The sequence below is a fragment of the Adiantum capillus-veneris genome, chromosome 27 (assembly GCF_014529385.1).
Source record: "Adiantum capillus-veneris isolate H3 chromosome 27, ASM1452938v2, whole genome shotgun sequence".
Lineage (NCBI taxonomy): Eukaryota > Viridiplantae > Streptophyta > Polypodiopsida > Polypodiales > Pteridaceae > Adiantum > Adiantum capillus-veneris.
The window spans coordinates 92,724,870-92,746,156 of record NC_140957.1 but is presented as its reverse complement, the minus strand read 5'-3'; the positions used below and the strand labels follow the sequence as shown (position 1 = coordinate 92,746,156).

Here is a 21,287-nt window from a genome sequence, read left to right as displayed (position 1 = left end):
TTGACATGCATACCGCTGCGGTGCTTGCTTAAAACTGCATCTAATACCTGCCCAAGTACGCTATCATCAATCTGTCTGTTGCCATGCACCTGCTGCTGACACTTTCTCGGGTCGACACGGCTTGGGCGCACCATCATTGCCCACCCCCTCGTTGAGCATTCATGCTCAACCATAGCTACATAGAACGATATAAAATAGCTACATAGATTGCATAAGGAATAGTGGCTATATAGAGAGAAAGTCGTCTGCTATTGCATCACCCTCCAGGGTCAAATGGAAAGCTCGACGCTTCCCCAAACATGATGTATAGTCCACTTGGATAAAAAACAAAACAATGGCCGTGACCATCCACCTGTAAAGCATGCACATTGAAGCCCCTCTTTGCACTTGTAGGCCAATAGACACGCCATGCTTCCAGCCCTTCATAGTATGGAGCTTTGTCACCCTGCATCCATAAACCTTCCTGCCAACCATAAGAATACTTTCGACCGCTTGAAGCATTGGTACCATAAGCAGCTATCATGTCACTTGCTAAAGAACTCTCCATATCATCACCTTTATCATATGAGCAGTGAAACCTGCATAGTACACCGTGCAAAGCAACTTGGAACGACATAGCTATCAATAGCATAGCATAAAGTAGCCAAACCCTGCCATTTGCCTCCACTTGCTGTATAGCCAAGCAAACATGTTCCCTTTGCATACCTGCATCCAAATCTTTTAAACTTGGCGCCAAAACCAACTCTTCAGACTTAAGAGCATGACTTGCTAGAGCTTCAACCTGTTCTTCAAATACCTCATCACCTGCAAGGTTGGTGGCACCTTCCTCTTTGCATGGAGCATCACTCTCATAGGCTGCACCTATACCAGTTTCCATAGAGTCATCTGCCAGAACTATCTCTCCACGGCTACACACAAACTCTGAAACTTCAAAGTGCACCTCGACATGCCCATCAAGGCAAAGTTGCCCCACCCCTTGCATAGACAAATCAACTTGACCTACCATTGCTTCTTTTCCTAGCTCCTGCAAGTCATACTCAAAAACTTGCTCTTCAATTAAGTCGGATGCACAATCAAACCATACCTCTTCCTCCAATAGGGACTCACCATCATGAGACACAAGAGAAAGCTGCTTGACTAACCGGTTCACACAAGGTAGTTCCACACCTGCACTATGCTTCTCCTCGACCTTCAACTGGCTGACAGGCAACAGGTATACATCTTTCTCCACCTCATCTACATGAAAAACATCATAAGTTTCATACCTAGAAGACATAAATTATGTCTCCCATGTAGCATCTATGTGCAAACTACTGCTAGAGCTATGAGAGCTGTCGGACTCCTCTTCTGATCTTGCCGGTTCCTGCACCTCTGCTACCTTCCTGATTGCTAGCTCTGGAACCAACACTTCTTCTTTAAGATCTTCTATCACCTCGTCCTCTTGAGCAAAGAAAACTGGGTGGCACTCTGAATATGCCTCGCTGTATCGTTTGAAACCTAGTTGGCACTTGTTCTACCTCTTCTATCCTGGCATCAGCTTCACGTGCTTTGATCACATTCATATCAATAAAAAAATGAGATTTTACCTCTTGATGCTTATCAATCTGTTTGGGCCTGGGTCCATTGGCTGCCATAATGGTAGACTATAGAAATCGTGCCTCCATATTCTTCTTCATCTTTTGACTCTTTGCTATGGCAACTTTGACAGCTTCATGAAAGGTCCTTGGATCTTCATAATCGACTCTTTCACGAACATAGGGATGCAAGAAAGATAGAAACCTTTCCAGCTTAAAGTATCCCGCATTGGTTGCTTGGGTAGCAGCCGCAAAATCCCCCCAATAAGCTTCAAATTTATGAACAAAAGCATCAAAATTTGCACTTACGTCCTGCTGCAAGCCTTTGATCTTTGCATCTGCTTACAAAGAGGACACCATCTTTCGATACCTTCGTAGGAATTTCTCGTGAAATCCGATCCAATTCTGCTTGTGTGCATCTTCTAAGCCATCGAACCAAGCTTTTGCTTTACCCCGCAGCACCAAAGGTAGAGTTCGAAGCTTTGCTTCATCACTTGGCATCCGCAATACTGCCAGCATAAATAGCTCAAAATCGGCAATCCAATCGTCTTCATCTTCATCTCCTTTGAACACTGGACCAAACTCGTGCTTCATCTCGACTCTCGAACACTTTGTTAGGAAGCAATCAGTGGATCCTCAGTGGGGGCACCACAAAATGGAAAGGGGAAAACGAGAAAACCACCAGCACACTGAATGCTTGCCTCTTTATAGCCTAGTGATTTCACAACACCCCTATCCCCTACAAATATATACCTCGATACACAATTTGCAAACTATTATTTCCCAAACCCGTGCCCAACCAACCCTAGATGCACATAATCGGCTGCCAAGCATACGATCATGGTTCTCGCTATGACCCTTCAAAGCACCAAATACCATATAAAGTCAATCAAATACTTGCAAGGTCTCCAAAAGGCATAAGTTTCCTCACATATTGATACCATTTTTGCATACAAAACATCTCCTCATTATACACTCTTACATTTGATATATGCCGAAACCACATGTGTATAGCATACTCCACTCGACACAAAAACAAGAGAGAAATGTGGAGAATATTTAAAACACTAGACACTTGGATTCTAAAGAGAATGAATATGCCGACTAAATTGGCTACATTCTGAGAATGGAGAATAGGAGATCTTCTTCAGAGAACACCATCCCGGCTCCCTTGCACACCTTGCAAAGGTTACCCCTTCCCGATGGTCACGTAATCTTGAGAGAGAAAAAAATTGAATACCCTTCTTGGTAGGGGGTGACCTCCCCTCTGGTATGGCGATATCCTTTTTTCTTTTTCTTGCCAATATAATTACATACGCTACCTATTGTATTCATCTTTTGCAAGCAATCAATACACTCTATCTTGGTGCCATGCCTTGTGTTGTTTGGGATATAGTTCATTGTGAGTATGGTTTATGCTTGTTTCTTTCCATTTTGCTTATGTTGAGGTGTACATATTTGCCACCATACACACACACTCTCTCTCTCCCTCTCATATTCCCAACATCTTGCTACTTGCATCTTAAGGTGTTAAATCTCAGTGCAGTGAATAATACAGCTCATCATGGGCACACAATTGAGTCTCACTTTTGCACAAATGTCTGATAATTGTCATTGTGGCAACTTTCATTTCACCTATTTGACGTCCTGCCATTGTAACTTCCATTGTAACTTTGCATGTTTTCGACAAAAACAAGGTGGCTTTGGCTTATGATACAGACCTGCATTAGTACCAAACCAAACAAAAGTCCATTCATTTTACTGGGTCAAAATCTAAATGCAATGCAAACTCTTCTGCATGCTATGTTATTATTGAGCATGCAAATTTATCTCCCAAATTAAAACGGTTCGGAACCTTTTTTATATTACTAAAAAGCCCAAAGGCAATATATAATTCAAAGCCGGGATTTAAAACCCCTGGGTTATCCATTGATACCACAGAGCTGTATTACTAAAGTTTCGACAGTGCAGATTTTCCACCTCTAGTATGAGAAGTGAGCATACTTGCATGTTTACCTTACCTCATTATCTTCCTTACTACATGCAAGCCCATTCTCACTCACTCACCATTCTGCTCATCTTGTTTTCCGACCACCCCATCCCACACTTAGGCGTGGATCTTGAAATTGTTTTCCATGGCATGTCTGATTGTGTATATGTATGCATCCTAACCATATATCTTGCTAGGTGGTGCCCCTATTGTGTACCTCCCATGATGAGGCCAGCGTGCATAGTCTGGGTATAGAGGCCACTGTGTCTGTTTTGCACTTCCGCTTCTCATTTGGTGCCCCCACTGAGGAGGGTTTTGCAAATACCTTCAGTCAAAAAACAGGGTAGTGATGCATGCCATCAATCATGGACGAGTGGCTACAAGATTTTTCAAATTGGAGGACTAAAGAAGAGGAGACTGTATAAGCACTCAAGGCCTTCATCAAAGTGCTACTGCCAGGTTGTAGTGTCATCAATATCCAAGAGAGGAGGTGAAGAAAGAACAGTGAGTTTTGCTTTTGAGAACCCCATCAGCACTCTCACATCCATCAAATTTTGTGTAGCACCAAGTGTTTTCTCTCCAACGGTCAGAGAAGAGTCATCAACTACCACAACCACAAATTCCAAGCCACAAAGCCTAAAGAATTTGGTAGAAGCAAGTGGGACTATGCTCTCTCTAGGCCTAGAGAGCTCAAGTGAAGTATGATCAGCCAAGTGTCACTGCCGCATGCAAAATGGAAAGGCGATTGAGGTAGACTCTTCTTGCCTGCTATAAAGGGAGCTTCCCATAGCAAGCTAGACACCATTAACGGGCTTGCATACCCAACACCCCCCCCCCCCCCCCCCCCCCCCCCCCCCCCCCCCCAAGCCCAAACCACTGACAATGGACTCGAAACAGACCATGGTAGAGTTCATTCACCTAAAAACCACTGAGTAGAAGTCCCCCTTGACAATAACATAGGTGTGTGTGTGTGTACTTCCCTTAAACAACTATGAGTGTGAGACATACCAAAACTCGACCAAACAATAAGGGTGGTCTTACCATTTTATTTTATGGCAGTACCCATACGATTATTGAGAAATAACTGACATAACGAAAACATAAAAAACAGACTAAAGAAGAAACAAACTACAGGATATCACTTTCTACGAAAAGCATTGGTGCTTCATCGTCTTCATCACCTTCAACCATATTGATCTGTCGTTTGTTCTTCTTAAAGCATTTGTCCAACGAATGATTAGTCTTTCCATAATGGGTGCAAGGATTTTTGCTGAAACAATCCTTGGTTTGATGATTGATGCGTCCACATATAGCACAAGGTCTAGTGCTAGTAGTAGACCTGGTGGAATTGGCAGTTGAAGTGCAACCACGGGCTACATATGCAGTGGGTACGAAAGGTATGATTCGTGGTACTCGTTTCTCTTCTTCCTGCAATGAGTTAACAATACCATCCAAAGAAGGCAGAGGATCCTTCTCCTTTAAAATAGTGACAATTTGACGAAATTTTGCAGGGAGGCTTTTCAGAAATACGACTATAAGGTCTTCATCTGGCACAGGGGCTTCAACATAAACTAGCTGTGTTTTGATGCTCTTCAGTCTATAATCTAAAGCTGCAATATTTTCATCTTCACGCATGTAAATAGATATAATTCCATTTTCAAATTCATTTTTGAATACTTAGCTTTGGCACCTAAAAGCTTCTCTAACTCTATCTAGGCAGCACTTGAAGAATCAACATCATCCAAATAATGAATAAACTCGTCTTCTAAGGAAGTTAGAATGATACCAAAAGCTTGCTCATCTTTCCTCTCTTGCTCGGCAGATAATGCTCTTGTAAGTGCAGCGGATGTGCCAGATTCATCAGTTGATAGCGGCTTGATAACGTTCCACGAATTTTTTTGCATCAAATAGCCTATAACTTTGATCTGTCAAGTGTGGAAGCCGGATCCATTAAACTTATCCACCTTGGATGCCATCCTTGATATGCTTTGTGATATGCCACAAAAATCCTCTCAAGCTCTCAAGCAAGTTTTATGGGAATCCCAGCTATGTCTTGAACGACCAATTTCACCACCAAAGAAAAAAAAAAGTTAAAAGCTTACTTTGTCAGAAGTGTTTGAAAATTGCTCATGTAGAAGCAATACTTTGCAATAGCGGTTTGAAAAGTGGTTCTGATTATCAATGCTGAGTACCGTATTGTAGGGTTGAGGATGCCCGAGGTGGGAATACTCACTTGACAAAGTAAAGGACTGGCCAATTTTTAAAGGTGTGAACACAAATATAAGAGAAAAAAACGAGTTTTTCTGCTACAGCCGAAATTGGTGATGGCGTGGATGATGAACTCGCTTGCAGCAGGATGAGAAGGCCGAACAAGGAGGTGCTGATGAATCGAGTTCTTACCAGCAAGCCAGGGCAAAGTTTTTCTCGTGGTTAGAGTCAAAACCGTGCAGGTCGATTCCATGCTTGCACCTTCTCTAAGCGGGTGTACCTACATAGCTTGTGTCAAGCACCGAGGTTGAGCCAAAGCTCTGATACCAGTTGCTATAAAGGGAGTTTTCCACAGTAGGCTAGACACCATTATCGGGTTTGCATACCCAACATCGCCCAGTCTGTTTTGAACTCAATATGGAGGAGTCTGTGGGCTTCAACAAGAAGTAGAGGCATGTGGTGAAGTTGGCACCTTGTCAACACTTAAGGTATGTAGCTCTAGTGGTGAAAGCCTTGCCCTACACACAACATGGATAATAACAATAGAAGAGAAGTCTTACCTTTTTGTTTCTTGCAACACATGCATGTAAACGGAACATTGATAGGAAGATATTCTATCAGCAAAATATTGTTTTTCTATTCGGAGCAGAGATGCTTGGCAAAATTCTTAGATCCCCACGTCCCATCATCTTGCCCATTCTTGATTACTACCACTCTTTTGATGTAAGCATCTTTATCCTATTCTAGCCTTGCATTCTTCTTAGCTCCTACTCAAGTTTTCCACCCATATAAACCTTTATGAATCACTAAGTATTTTAAAAGAAATTGTAATTGTCTGCTCATTGATTTACTACCATATCAAGTGTCTCTTTTCCCACATTCAGTGGGGCAAGAAGGAAGAAGACATCACCATCGATTTTCTAGATAACTTTGACATCATTTATGTGGTTTCCAACAAGGATGACGCCTCATCACTACGAATCTTTTCTCTATTGATGAAAGGAGAGGCCAAGTCTTGGTACAATGCTTTTTCGCTACCAAGGATGCATGGGGCTTACTACTGTTGCATTTTTTAAGAGGTTTGGGGGAGTCACAACCTTAGAAAAGTTATGGCAGCTACTGACAGAGTTAAAGCAGGGAGTTTTGCTAGAGTATGCCACTTACAAATCCAAGTTTGTGGATTTGTAAGAGCAATGGGTTGCCTCACTAGAGGAAGGTGAAGGAGTGCCTAATTTCCTAAACAAGGACCATTTAATTGCTAGCCTATGGTCGCCGCTTAAAGAGAAGGTGAAGGGGAGGTTCCCTGCAACGTATGAGTTGGCAATGGAATGTATCCCACCATAAAGACAAGAAGTTGTGCATGCAATCAAGATTCAACGAGTCAGAGAAATCAAGCTCAGCCCGACTAACCCCAGTAACTGCAGCAGCCGCGCAGAGAACCCAACCAAAAGAGGCATTAGAAGAGCAACAAGACTTATTGAGCCGCATCACTACTCAGCTGGAGAATTTATCTCTGCATTTGGTGCAGTAAGGGCATGCACACAACCGCAATCAAGACCAAGGGAGAGGACAATGAAGGCAATACCACTGCTATAATTGTGGGGAAGATGGCCATGGCATGTATTATTGCCCACACCCAAGGAGGAAAAATTTCAATAGAGGAGCCAAACAAAACCAAATTTCACCACCAAGAGAAAGACCACCACCATCAAGGACACCACAACAAGCACCACCTATGCAAATCCTACAACCACCTGCTCAACCACATCCACCACCACCACAACAACTTCTCATTCCATCTTTACCACTACCACTAGCTGGTTACCAGGTAGTGCGTTTCATCAGTCTTGAAGGAAAGGGCAAGATGAAAGTGGAGAAATCCATCAAAGAAGTGGCAAGAGGTGAGATCAAGGTAGAAGAGGTGGACACCATGGGATTTAATCACTCTAGACATGAGGAAGCTTCATAAAAGGAAGAAAATATGAAGGTCAAGAGAGAGTCAATCAAGAGGAAGTCTAAGCCACAACAAAAAATTGGCATTTCAAATTTCATGATTGGTGAGTCTATAGAATCTTGTGATCTTGTGATGTTTCTATGTAGGGCTTGAGCATCCTTAAGGGGGAGGGATACCCAATTATCTCAGATAGACCATGGCTCATGGCCATGAGAGCAAATCAATATTTGAACACAAGAATTCTCAATATGAAAGATAGAAAGGGCAAGGAAATTGCATACAACACGAAGGCCAGTAATCAACAAGAGATGAACCTTGAGACTACTGCATATGAGCTCCCAATAAATTCTAATACAAAATCAGAGGAGGAGGAATCTACCACAACAAATGATAGTGACAACTCTCATAAAATCATGGGTCTCATTCTCACTGACCACAACAAGGTGGATCCACTAGATATATAGTTGCAAGAAGGAAGCATGAAGTCTTTGGCACTACACCAATCAGAGGAAGCAATTGCAGAACAAACTAGGATGGTTGTTACCAAGGAATGGGACGGTGAATTTCACCCTAAGGATATTCTTAAGCAAGTAAATGCGGTGGCAACTTATTGGGATCTAGGTTTGGCAGCCTAGATGTAGAGATTGTGTTTGATTATACTGTGCTATATGCATTTAAGAAAACCATTAAAGAAACCTTAGCACAAGGTATGGTCATAAGAGTCATAGAGAATGAATCCCAACATGAGGAAGATTGGAGAACGGTCTTGCATGCATATAGTCGAGATGAAGTGTTTTTCAACATGTGGATTGCAGCCTATCGTTTGTATATGCTATGCACTTTGGTACAGCATGTATCAAGCTTGTCTTTGATCTGCAAGGTTGATGGCTTATTACAAATGTCAGGAAAGAAAACACCCAAGAGGATAGTGTCTCTTTTGGTCACTTCAGTAATAGCGAGAAGCTAGGTTCTAAAGAAAATTGGAACTTACCACATCAACAAGGAGGTCATAGATGAAGGACTCTTGGTACAATCCTGGGGATCAGGATCCTAAGAATTGTCTTGGAAGGAGCTAAATTACTCAATTACCCTTTCACTTATGATGGTTACAAATCCTATCCTTTTTGGCATGAAGAAACACATCTTATTGTTAGGACATTGCAGGTAACTAACCTATTCTTTACTTGGGATCCTGAAGAATATTGGCACAAAATTCTGGAAGCCGTAGGTTTTCCATTTACTCAAAGGTAGTTTGAGTTGTTGATTATTGACGATGCTCTAGCCAAGGAGTCTTGTCAGGACGTATTGCTTTTCTTGAAAATAGGTGAATCTTCTAGAGATCTCACTAATGGCCAAATGCAATGGCTAGTTCAAAGGCCAACTAGATATTGGCTCCTCTACTACTCAATCAACTCAATTATGGATCTAGAGGCATGAATGCCTCTAGCTTTAGGGGGAGGGCTAATGAGGGTAGCTTTTCAAAATTTTGGTCCACCTCTCTCTTGGTATGTACTTGATGGCAAGGCTTCAAGGCTTCACGGCAGAGGAGGAGGGACCTGATGCATTAAATCTATGTTTATATTTTGTACATAGCTATGGTTTTGACACATTTGGATCTTGGAAATAAGGAGAGGTAATTAAAAACCCTATGAAAAAGAAAAATTTCATTGGATGCTGATTCTACCCGACGCTCACTACCTGACGGTCACTACAGGTGAAGAGTAAAAGTCAATAGTGAAAGGGAGGGGAATCTTATGCATTATTGAGTTGGATTCAACAAAATGTTATCAAATTCAAGAAAAATTCACTTGAGGACACAAGGATTGCACATGGAGTCAAGACGGGACCACCTGGAAGACTTTTGTAAGGGAAAAGACGGACACATATTTTTGTGGGATTTTTCTCTATTTCTTTCATTTTGAATTGGAAAATGTTTTCAACAAAAAAAGTTGTAGGTATGGAGCGGATATTTTTGCCCCTATTTTTTCATAATTTTTGCAGCTACGATTTCGGAGATAGGGTCAAAATGGTGGATCCTATATGTCCAAATGGGAAGAAGTCATGATTATCCAACTTCACGCACACAATTTCTTATAGGTTTCTCTCCATTATTGTTGTATTTTATCTTATTTTATCAAGATTGTCACAAATATTATAAGGAAGCTCTTGGACTCAAGCTATGAAAGGTGGCACTGAGACAAAGCTCGCCATGATGAAGGCGATTAGGAGAAACTTGGTCAATAAGCAGGGTGCATGGAGCTCTCTCATTGGGGAAATGCCTCTAACTGAGGTTACTTTGTAATAACTCTTTTTGCTCATAATATCTTCCCTAATCACTCTCTTGGTCTATAAAAGGAGGCCTACTCTTTTGTAAACACACACACACACACACACACACACACACACACACACACACACACACACACACACACACACACACGCACGCACGCACGCACGCACGCACGCACGCACGCACGCACGCACGCACACACACACACACACACACACACACTTTTTGCCATATGCACACTAACCCATACCCACATACCCACACACCTACACATACACACCCTTATGCTCCATGCTAGTAGCATGAACCCTAATCATATATTCACAACACCATCACCATCACCAATGTACAAAAATGAGCATCCTGTCTCCATACACTTGTAATGAAGGATTGAAGGCACAATTTCAAGAAGGGGAATGATGGCTACACTCATGATATTCCTCGCCATTGACTCCCATCCCTCCATTATGTATCCTACAATCGTGTTCCCTTCTCATCTTCTTGCCCTATGCTACCTATTGTATTCATCTTTTGCAAGCAATCAACACACTCAATCTTGGTACCATACCTTGTGTCGTTTAGGATATACTTCATTTGTGAGTATGGTTTATGCTTGTTTCTTTCCATTTTGCTTATGGTGAGGTGTGCGGATTTGCCACCATATACACACACTCTCTCTCTCCCTCTCATATTTCTATCATCTTGCTACTTGCATCTTAAAGTGTGAGGATTTACTAGCTCTAATATGAGAAGTGAGCATACTTTCATGTTTCCCTTACCATTCCTCTCATCTCATTTTCCGACCACCCCATCCCACACTTGGGCGTGGATCTTGAATTTTTTTTCCATGGTATGTTTGATTGTGTATATGTATGCGTCGTAGCCGTATATCTTGCTAGGTGGGGCCCCTATTGTGTACCTCCCATGATGAGGCCATCGTGCATAGTCTTGGTGTAGAGGCCCTGGGTCTATTTTGCGCTTCCATCTCTCAGTGCTAATGATAGCCGTTTCTCGGCTCTCTGTAATTGCCATAGTGAGTTAACCCAGCCTACCAAAATCATCCAAACACTGTGGCTACCCCTACCATTTCACTGTATATAGGTGTGTGTGAGTTAGGGGACTTTTCCCATATCTTCTTAAAAACCCTTAATTAGCTAGTCACTAGGCTAGTTGAGCCAAAAAAATAATAAAAAATATAAGTATATTATGGCTCATTTGTGTGTAAATATTTCATTGTATATAGGGCCTAAATAAAAGGATTTTTCATACTTATTTTGGTATTTATTTAAATATTTCTACCTATGGTGTGTTATTTATGCTATGTACATTGACGAAACATTACCATATTTTTTCTTACCATTTTGCGTACTCTTTATTCCATATAAAAAAATTTTCATGCAAGCTTCTCTTATTTTTGGTGTAACTCCATCCCAACAGTTTATTTATGTGTATATTTTTTCACTATTGTCATTTTTTCCTTCCTACATCTATTCTCTATTACTCTCATAAATTAGACCACAAACAATATTCATCTTTTTATGGTAGACTTATAATGAGAGAGATTTATTTTGACCCCTTAATATTTTTTCCACCTATATTATTTATATTTGACATGTACATATTTTTTTAGACCCCTCAATATTTGATTTTCTTAGTTGTACTATTCACTTATATCATGATCTCAATAATATCTTCAATTATAGACCTACCAAATAAGGTCAAGGGTATGTGGCATGCATGCATGCACTATGGGGGGCTCACTCTTGGAGGTATTCAAAAGAATCATCCAAAGAAGGACCTCACAAGGACTTTGTGCAGTGGAAAAAACAGTCGGTTTTGCTGAATTTTTCAAGATCACCTGCTCCCTGAATTTGAAAAGGTGATACAAACAAAAGTTGTAGCTCGTGAACTGAGCTTTTACCTCAAATTTTTTCATAATGTTTTGAGCTACGAGCTGTGAGCTATGATTTTATTGGTGGACCCCAGTTTGCCCATGCTATGCAGCCACACTCCGTCCTCCACTTTATCATTTTCCTCTTACACACACACTTCTCCACTCATCATCCCCACCTCTCTCACCACTCCTCTCTGCACCCTACTCACCTTCTTCTCAACCTTGAAGAATAAGAGAAACCATGGTGAACTCATGTCTCCTACACACACTTCCATTCCAAAATTGACCACCTAGTCTCATTTTTCCTCATCCATATTACCCATATCTATCAAAAAAACCACAAAATTCAGCCTCTTCTCTTGAAAGACAGCATCATGGTGATTGATTACTCATGTTCACTTACCTTGACTCTTAAGGAAGGTCAAGAGTGGAGAAAAAATGTACCGTCAAAGCTAGTGGACAGTCAACAAGCGTCAAAATTGACCCTACTCAAGACACTTGGAGCATCAACATTGTAAGAAATTCATGTTTTCTTACCTATTAAGAGTTTTTTCTTCCTTATTTGTATCCTACATGGATACTCCCATTGTAAATATCCAATTCCATTTGTAAATCAATAAAAATAGTAACTCTACTAATTTACTAATACTAAGCTACTATGAAAAGTCCTATCACCTCCACTTCTCTCCTCTCTCTCTTCTTCATCTATCCACAACAACTTCTTGATCATTCCAAGCAAAAGAAATTAGATAAGTGCAGAAAATCTAACCCAACGATGGTTAGAGGAGTAACCCTAGCCTTCAAAATTGCTATAAAAGGAGGGTGTGGCTAGCACAAAGGGGAGCCATAAGCAAGAGCACTATGGTATAGCTTGAGAAGCCAAGCTCAACCTCTCTAGAAGGAGCTCTTGAGTGGAATCTCATTGTCTTATGCATATGCATGTATTGTATTAGGGGTGATTAGCAAGGGAGCTCTATGACATTGTAAGAGAGAGTGATCATTCAATTGAGAGTAGGAAATCTATCATTTCTCCTACTACTGTAAGCCCAACATTTGGTGAATCAAGGAGGGTGGATTTGGACTAAGCTTGGATACTTTATCTCTCTTCCAGTATGAAGTAATGGATAGCAATGATGTGTAAGTGTGTTGGTGTTTTCTTTAAGTTCTTGATAGCTTGTCTCTGGGTGTTGTTATCAATTTAGGCATAAATCCCAGATACTGTAAGAGGGCGACAGGGTGGAGAGGACTCCCCTGGCCTTAAGAAAATGATTGGGGTGGCTTTTCTTGTGATGTCTTGTGGTGTAATTTACTCAAGCTATGTTGAACAAATACTAATCTCACTTTGATTGGTCATGAAAGATTTGTAAGAAGGTATTAATGCAACAAGCCCCCCTTCCCCCTTCTCTCTCTTTGTTACATATATAATTGTGTTTGCTTGATCACGGCCGATACATTTCAAAGCAGCCCGAGCACTATCTCTCTCTCCCTCCCTCTCTCTCTCTCTCTCTCTCTCTCTCTCTCTCTTACGCGTCCTAGTTCGCATCAGAAACTAGGTGGTGCCCCAAATTTGTGTAGGGTTAGGTTGCGGGTTTGTGTGTGTGTTTGTTGTTTTTTCCAACCCCAACCGAATTGAGCAGCATGGGAGCCTAGAAGGGTGCTTAGAGGCCACTCTTCTTGTTGACCGCCTCGGACCGCCTCAAATTGGTGCCCCCACTGAGGACGGCTTGTGTATTTTTGTGTAGGATCAACCTTTTAGTATAGTCAAGAAGTTTGCATGAATCACGAGAATTTGTATGATCCCTTCATTCCCATTGCAAGGCAAAAGGTACACATAATTGTTAGTACTAAGTTGCAATTTCAACGTCTAATTCATAGAATTTTAGGTCCTCTTAGGTGGGCAGAGATAAACGCATCAGTAAATCCTTTTATTTTGCCTCTCATTAGGTACAACCTTAGTTTGGACATCTATATTTTTGTTTTGTTTTAAGAATTAGGTCATGCATAGACTATGGATAATGGCCCAAGAATAGAGGTTTTTCTGTTTCATTTCACTCCACACATTAGAGTAAACATTGCAATTAGTAGAAAAATCCATTTTCAACAACGTATGGTGTTCATGTTTGGTGCCCAAAGAGTAGGAGAAATTCTCGCGTCACCAAACCCTGTCATTCTACCTCTTATTGATTATCATAGGTCATTTGATGTGAATATTTTTATTTTGCTGTAGAATAGATTGCAATTTAGAAAATATTATTGTGTAAATCGTTTAAAGAAAGAAAAAACAAAAACGCGTCACTTTGAAATCAATTCAATGGAGAGCCAACACCAAATGTCTGGATATCCTCTTTTCTTTGGAGAGCCTGGAGAGGATGCAGAATTATTTTTAGCGAATTTCAAGATTTCTTGCCGTATCAAGAGGATAGTAACTGATCAAGAACGTGTAGAAATGTTTGAGGTGGTCCTTAGGAAAGATGCTAGCACTTGGTTTGACTCTTTGCCTGAGGAAGTTAAGGGGAATTACACAGAAGTTTTGAATCGTTTCAAGAAATACTTATTTGATCCCCAAAACACTCAAAAACTATGGCAAGACATTGTTTCTCATAAGCAAAAAGACTTAGATGACTACTACTTGTACAAGCAAGAGTTTCTACATCTTTGGGCTCTATGGATACAAAATGTTGCTAACCCTGGTGATGGTGCAGAATTTGTAAAGAAGGAGATGTTCATAGGCGGCCTCTTCCCTGACCTTAAGATAAAACTTGAGGCGGGTGCACTTGCTACCTTTGATGCAGCTGAAACTAGGGCTGCTGAGAAATATAGAAAACTCAAGTGCCTAAGGGGAGAGTTTCCAATAGAAGGTCTTAGACCCAAAGGTAAGTCACAAGCATCAACATCTAGGGAGCTTCCTGAGGTAACGGCGGAAGTGATTGAGAAGTGAAATGAATCTTTAAGCAGCTTGTCAATTCACCTTGCACAAGCTGTAGGTCCAAAGGGACAAGCAAAGAAGTCTGAAGAGCGAGATCCACGACCTAGGAGAGTCTTGCAATGTTGGAATTGCGGAGAGTCTGGACATGGGATGTATGATTGTCCTTGGCCCCGTGGGGAGCCAGGGAGACCTAACTTGAATTAGCCAGTGATGAATGCAGGTGAAGGAACTAGTCAGCAACCACGGCTTCTACAAAGGCCAAATGGAGCAAGACCACCTCCACAAGGAGTGGAAGGAGTTCCACCTTTGCCAGACCCAAATGTGCACGTGATAGAGGTGACAAATTAAAAAGAGGTTGACATGGAATTAAATGTCATGAAGCGTGGCCGTGGAAAAGGGAAGGAGAAAGAAGGAGTCACGTCACAAAGTGATCATGGACGAGAAAAGAAGGCAAAGGAGACCAAGGAAACCAAGAGGACTCGACGTCGTATCAACCTCCAAGACTTCCCTCTTGGACATGGTATGGCTCCATACAACCTATTGGAAGACATGAGAGGTAAGGGTCCTGATATCTCATGGCCTCAGTTTCTTGCATTATGCCCACAAGTTAGGAGGGATTTAACAAAGGCAGTTAGCACTAGGAGAAAGGTAAAAGAGAGTGTGGCTGTTGTAAAAATTGCACATGCTGAAATGAATGAGGATATTACACCTCTGCTAGATTGTTACATCAAAGGAAGATTGGTTAGGAAAGGTCTAGTGGATGGGGGTGCACAAATTTGCATCATGACAGAGGGACTCATTCAAAAACTAGGCATGCACATCCATGAGACACCTGAAATTAAACTCAAGATGGCAAACAATAGCAAAGCTAGGTGTGTAGGCATTTGTAAAAATGTTTTTCTAGAGGCCTTTTGCATAAAGAAGGCAGTGGATTTCTATGTTATGTCTACGAAAGGAAATGGTTACCCATTTATCCTAGGGAGACCATTGCTAATGAAAATGCGAGCTTTAAAGGATTGGGAGAGTGGAAAGCAAATTTGCAAGAATGACAATCATAGGAAGGTTGTCTTTGACATGAAGGAGTAACGCCAAGAGGAGCTCCATGAAGAATCATCTCAAAGTGAGACGGAGGAAGGCTGTACCGATAGCACTTCAGAAGGAGAAAGTAGCGACAGCATTACTGAAGAGGAGTCTTCCATAGAGCTCATGGGGGTAAGGTTTAAGCCAAACAACCAAGAGAGCTCTTGCCTAGGTTTGGAAGAGGTAGGTTCCCAAGAAAACCAAAAAGTGGAAGATGAAAGAATACTAGAAGGTATGTTATCTACAACACTTACAAAGAATGAAAGAGAGGAGCTCAAAGGTGTGTTAAGGAAATTTCCTAGGGTTTTTGCTAGAGACTACACCGATGTGCATGGAGTAGATGCTGTTCAACACAAAATTGAGTTGAAGCCAGAGGCCACACCTAAGGTTCAGAAGCTACGAAGGCTAGGAGTCATCAAGGAGAAGGCTTTACTCAAGGAGGTAAGAAAGCTTCTAGCAGTAGCTTTCATTTATCTAGTGGAGAATTCAGAGTGGGTCTCTCCCGTTGTTGTCACTCCGAAGAAAAATGGCAAGTGGAGGGTGTGTGTGGATTACCGTCCACTCAATGAGGCAACAAAAAGAGATCACTTTTCCCTCCCATTTCAAGTTGAGATACTAAATGAGGTAGCTGGTCATGAGAAGTACACTGTGTGTGATGGATACTCGGGCTACTTTCAAATAGGTATCGCATTGGAAGATCATTTGAAAACAACCTTCATCACTCCTTGGGGTTGTTATGCTTTTAGAGTCATGCCATTTGGACTGACAAATGGTCCTGTAACTTTCCAACTCTTCATGAACATGGTGTTTCAAGCATTCTTTGGAAAGTCCATTAGGGTTTTTATTGATGATTTTTGCATTTATAGCTTAGAATCATTTCATCTACAAAGGGTAGAAGAAGGTTTAAAGAAGCTCTACGACATGGGAGGTCAACTCAACCTCAACAAGGGTCACATAGGTGAGGATGAAGTGATCTTGCTTGGTCACAAGGTTTCCTATAAAGGCATTCAGGTGGATCCTTCAAAGGAAAAGGCTCTTATGGAGCTCCCATCACCCAAGAATCTCAAAGAGGTCATCTCATTCATTCAAAAGGTGAAGTATATGTCACGCTTTATTCAGTTAGCTTCGGAGTTGCTTCATCCTCTGCAAAAGTTGACACAACAAGTAGAATTTGCATGGTCTTATGAGCTTGAAGAGTACTTTTGTAACATTAAAGTCATTTTGTTAGAGCTACCAATACTCATGCCTCCTTGTTGGGAGTACACATTCTTTGTTAGCTCTAGTGTTGGGAAGGAAACAATTGGTGCAGTTTTATTACAACAAGATCCCCACAGTACCAGGATGCGACCCATCTACTTTGCTAGTAGGGCCATGAATGATTTGGAGAGAGGCTACACGGAGGCAGAACTCATGATGCTGTCTCTCATGTTTGCGGTGAGAAAGTTTAGATCCTACTTGCTACCAAAACCTTTTGTAATTCTCATTGCATAAAATTTATTTCCTTGGGTGTCATCTCAAATGAATCTTAGCACCAGGATCTCACAGTGGATTATGGAATTGCACGAGTTTCAATACTCTTTCAAGGTAGAAGATAGTGTGCGTGCACAATTGGCAGGGATCCTTACTTATAGGGTACATGAGAAGGAGATTAAGGTTCCTGAAGTAAAGACCCTACAATTGCCACCACCTAAAAGTATTCCTAATGCTTTTACCTTGTTCTTTGATGGAGCTTTTCGACGAGTCACAGGAAAAGCAGGGGGAGGGCTAGTATTGCTCAACTCAAGTGGAGAGGTGGTCATGAAAGAGAAGGTCAATCTACCAGGTTCAACTAGAAACAATGAAGCAGAATACGACACACTACTTCATGGTTTAAAGATATGCATTGGCCAAGGTATACAACGTCTCATGGTAAAAGGGGATGCACTTCTCATTGTGAAGCAAATTTTAGGCATTTGGGCATGCAAGAATGAAAGCTTAAGGAGAAAATTTCGTGCCATTCATAGGATGTTTAATCAGTTTGAAGAAGTGAAACTATATCATATTCCTAGGAAACAAAATGAAGATACCGATTTACTTGCACAACAAGCAGTTACATGTGTTGAGAAAGAAGTGCAGGTCATCATGGTGGCAGAAACTGTCAAGCAAGCGAGATACCAGGGATTGGAGTCATTGACTCCCATTATTAACTACATTTTGGAGGGTGAGTTTCCACAAGACTTTAGGAAGGCTTAGAAGAGGAGACTCATGAAAAAGGCAAGCGCGTATCTCTTTCTAGAAGGATCCCTCTATCAAAGAGGGAAGGATAAAGTGTGCAGAAGAGTACCAACTATCAAGGAAATTCCAGCCATTCTAAAAGGTTTTTATGAAGAGGCATGTGGTGGTCATTTTGCCCAAGAGTTAACTGTGAAGAAGATTTTGCTTGCGGGGTATGTTTGGCCAAGTCTGCATGTGGATGTCCAACATTGGTGTAAAAGTTGTCACAATTGTCAGGTAAATGGGAATAGAAGATTTGTTTATGGTCCAAGGCAAATCGTGCTTGCAAATGGACCCTTTGAAAAGTGGGGAATTGATGCTATGGGTCCTCTCCCTAGGACAAAAAATGGTAAACTCTACATTCTAGTGGCTGTAGACTATATGACTAGGTGGGTGGAAGCACAAAGTGTGGAAAAGGTAAATGAGAGGACAGTGAGCAAATTTGTCTACACTCACATTTGTTGTAGATTTGGCACACCTTTGGAGATTGTTTCTGATAATGGTCTAGGGTTTAGAAAGGGCTTGCTCACAGAGGTCTGTAAAAAAGTTCACATTCTACATCGTCATAGTACATCCTACTATCCCCAATCCAATGGTCTGGTAGAAAAAGCTAATGGTGTCATTACAGGCATCATTAGAAAAATGGTGAGAAACAAGACAAAGTTGTGGGATGACTTCTTGGATGGTGCCTTGTGGGTGTATCGAACCATATATAGGGAAGCCACGGAGTTTACACCATTTCACTTGGTCTATGGTCAAGAGGCTTTACAACCAATTGCGCTCAACATTCCAACAATACGGCTTCATGGCGGAGGTGCACAAGATGATCAAGAAGCATGGATGGATCGACTTCTTACCTTAGCTAAGCTTGAGTGGAAAAGAGAAGCAGTATATGAGTGCTACAAGAGGAAAGCTACGCAAGCGAAGGAGAAGCTTGACAAGAAACTAAAGGACAAAGGCATCAATGAAGGAGATCTTGTGCTAAGGTATGACAATCGACTCGATAATCGTTTTGATGCCAAATTTGAAACTAGATGGCAGGGACCATACATAGTTAAGAAGGCTTATAATTCAAGTTACTATCAACTTATGGACTTGAATGGGAAAGAGCACTATAGGAAAGTAAATGGTTATCGCTTGAAGCCCTATTTGAGTCGCCTTGTACCAAAAGATCTACCAAAGATCTGTCAAAGATCAGCTGTCTCATGTAAGTATTGTTACATGAAGCATGAGTGTAACTCCAGCCAAAATTCTGAGGGGCCAAACAATGAAGATCTCATCAAGGACTCTGAAGCACTCTCTTTGGAAAAGATGCTCTATGATGGTACATGAATATACCATCAACTTGGGGGAGGGACTCTCTTTGGAAAAGATGCTCTATGATGGTACATGAATATACCATCAACCTGGGGGAGGGCTAATGATAGCCGTTTTTTGGCTCTCCGTAATTGCCATAGTGAGTTAATCCACCCTACTAAAATCATCCAAACATTGTGGCTATCCCTACCATTTCACTGTATATAGGTGTGTGTGAGTTAGGGGAGTTTTCCCATATCTTCTTAAAAACCATTAATTAGCTAGTCACTGGGCTAGTTGAGCCAAAAAAATAAAAATAATAATAAAAAATATAAGTATACTATGGCCCATTTGTGTGTAGATATTTCATTGTATATAGGGCCTAAATAAAACGATTTTTCATAATTATTTTGGTATTTATTTAAATATTTCTACCTATGGTGTGTTATCTATGCTATGTACATTGACTAAACATTACCATATTTTTTCTTACCATTTTGCGTACTCTTTATTCCATATAAAAATAATTTCATGCAAGCTTCTCTTATTTTTGGTGTAACTCCATCCTAACAAAAATCCAAAAAAACTAGTTTATTTCTGTGTATATTTTTTCAATATTGTCATTTTTTCCTTCCTACATCTATTGTCTATTACTCTCATAAATTAGACCACCAAAAATATTCATCTTTTAATGGTAGACTTATAATGAGAGAGATTTATTTTGACCCCTTTATATTTTTCCACCTATATTATTTATATTTGACATGTACATATTTTTTTAGACCCCTCAATATTTGATTTTCTTAGTTGTACTATTCACTTATATCATGATCTCAATAATATCTTCAATTATAGACCTACCAAATAAGGTCAAGGGTATGTGGCATGCATGCATGCACTATGGGGGTCTCACTCTTGGAGGTATTCAAAAGAATCATCCAAAGAAGGACCTCAAAAGGACTTTGTGTAGTGGAAAAAACAGTCGGTTTTGCTAAATTTATAAAGATCACATGCTCGCCGAATTTGAAAAGGTGATACAAACAAAAGTTGTAGCTCGTGAGCTGAACTTTTACCTCCAAGTTTTTCATATTTTTTTGAGCTACGAGCTGTGAGCTATGATTTTATTGGTGGACCCCAGTTTGCCCATGCTATGCAGCCACACTCCCTCTTCCACTTTATCATTTTCCTCTTTCACACATGGTGAACTCATGTCTCCTACACATGGTGAACTCATGTCTCCTACACACACTTCCATTCCAAAATTGATCACCTAGTCTCATTTTTCCTCATCCATATTACCCATATCTATCAAAAAAACCACAAAATTCAGCCTCTTCTCTTGAAAGACAGCATCATGGTGATTGATTACTCATTTTTACTTACCTTGGCTCTCAAGGAAGGTCAAGAGTGGAGAAAAAATGTACTGTCAAAGCTAGTGGACAGTCAACAAGCGTCAAAATTGACCCTACTCAAGACACTTGGAGCATCAACATTGTAAGAAATTCATGTTTTCTTACCTATTAAGAGTTTTTTCTTCCTTATTTGTATCCTACATGGATACTCCCATTGTAAATATCCAGTTCCATTTGTAAATCAATAAAAATACTAACTCTACTAATTTACTAACACTAACCTACTATGAAAAGTCCTATCACCTCCACTTCTCTCCTCTCTCTCTTCTTCATCGATCCACACCAACTTCTTGATAATTCCAAAAAAAAGAAATTAGATAAGTGCTGAAAATCTAACCCAACCATGGTTTAGAGGAGTAACCCTAGCCTTCAAAATTTCTATAAAAGGAGGGTGTAGCTAGCACAAAGGG

The 21,287-nt window shown here is 40.8% G+C and overlaps 1 protein-coding gene and 1 pseudogene across 1 annotated transcript; both read right to left on the bottom strand.

Annotated features, from left to right (window-relative positions):
- Positions 1-256: 256 nt before the first annotated feature.
- LOC147422405 (uncharacterized) lies at positions 257-1,153 on the bottom strand. Its single transcript, XM_086502450.1, has one exon. It carries the CDS (start codon positions 1,004-1,006, stop codon positions 257-259), a length of 750 nt encoding a protein of 249 aa, XP_086358576.1. The 5' UTR covers positions 1,007-1,153.
- A 38-nt stretch (positions 1,154-1,191) lies between these two features.
- LOC147422404 (uncharacterized) lies at positions 1,192-1,676 on the bottom strand (annotated as a pseudogene).
- Positions 1,677-21,287: the final 19,611 nt, after the last annotated feature.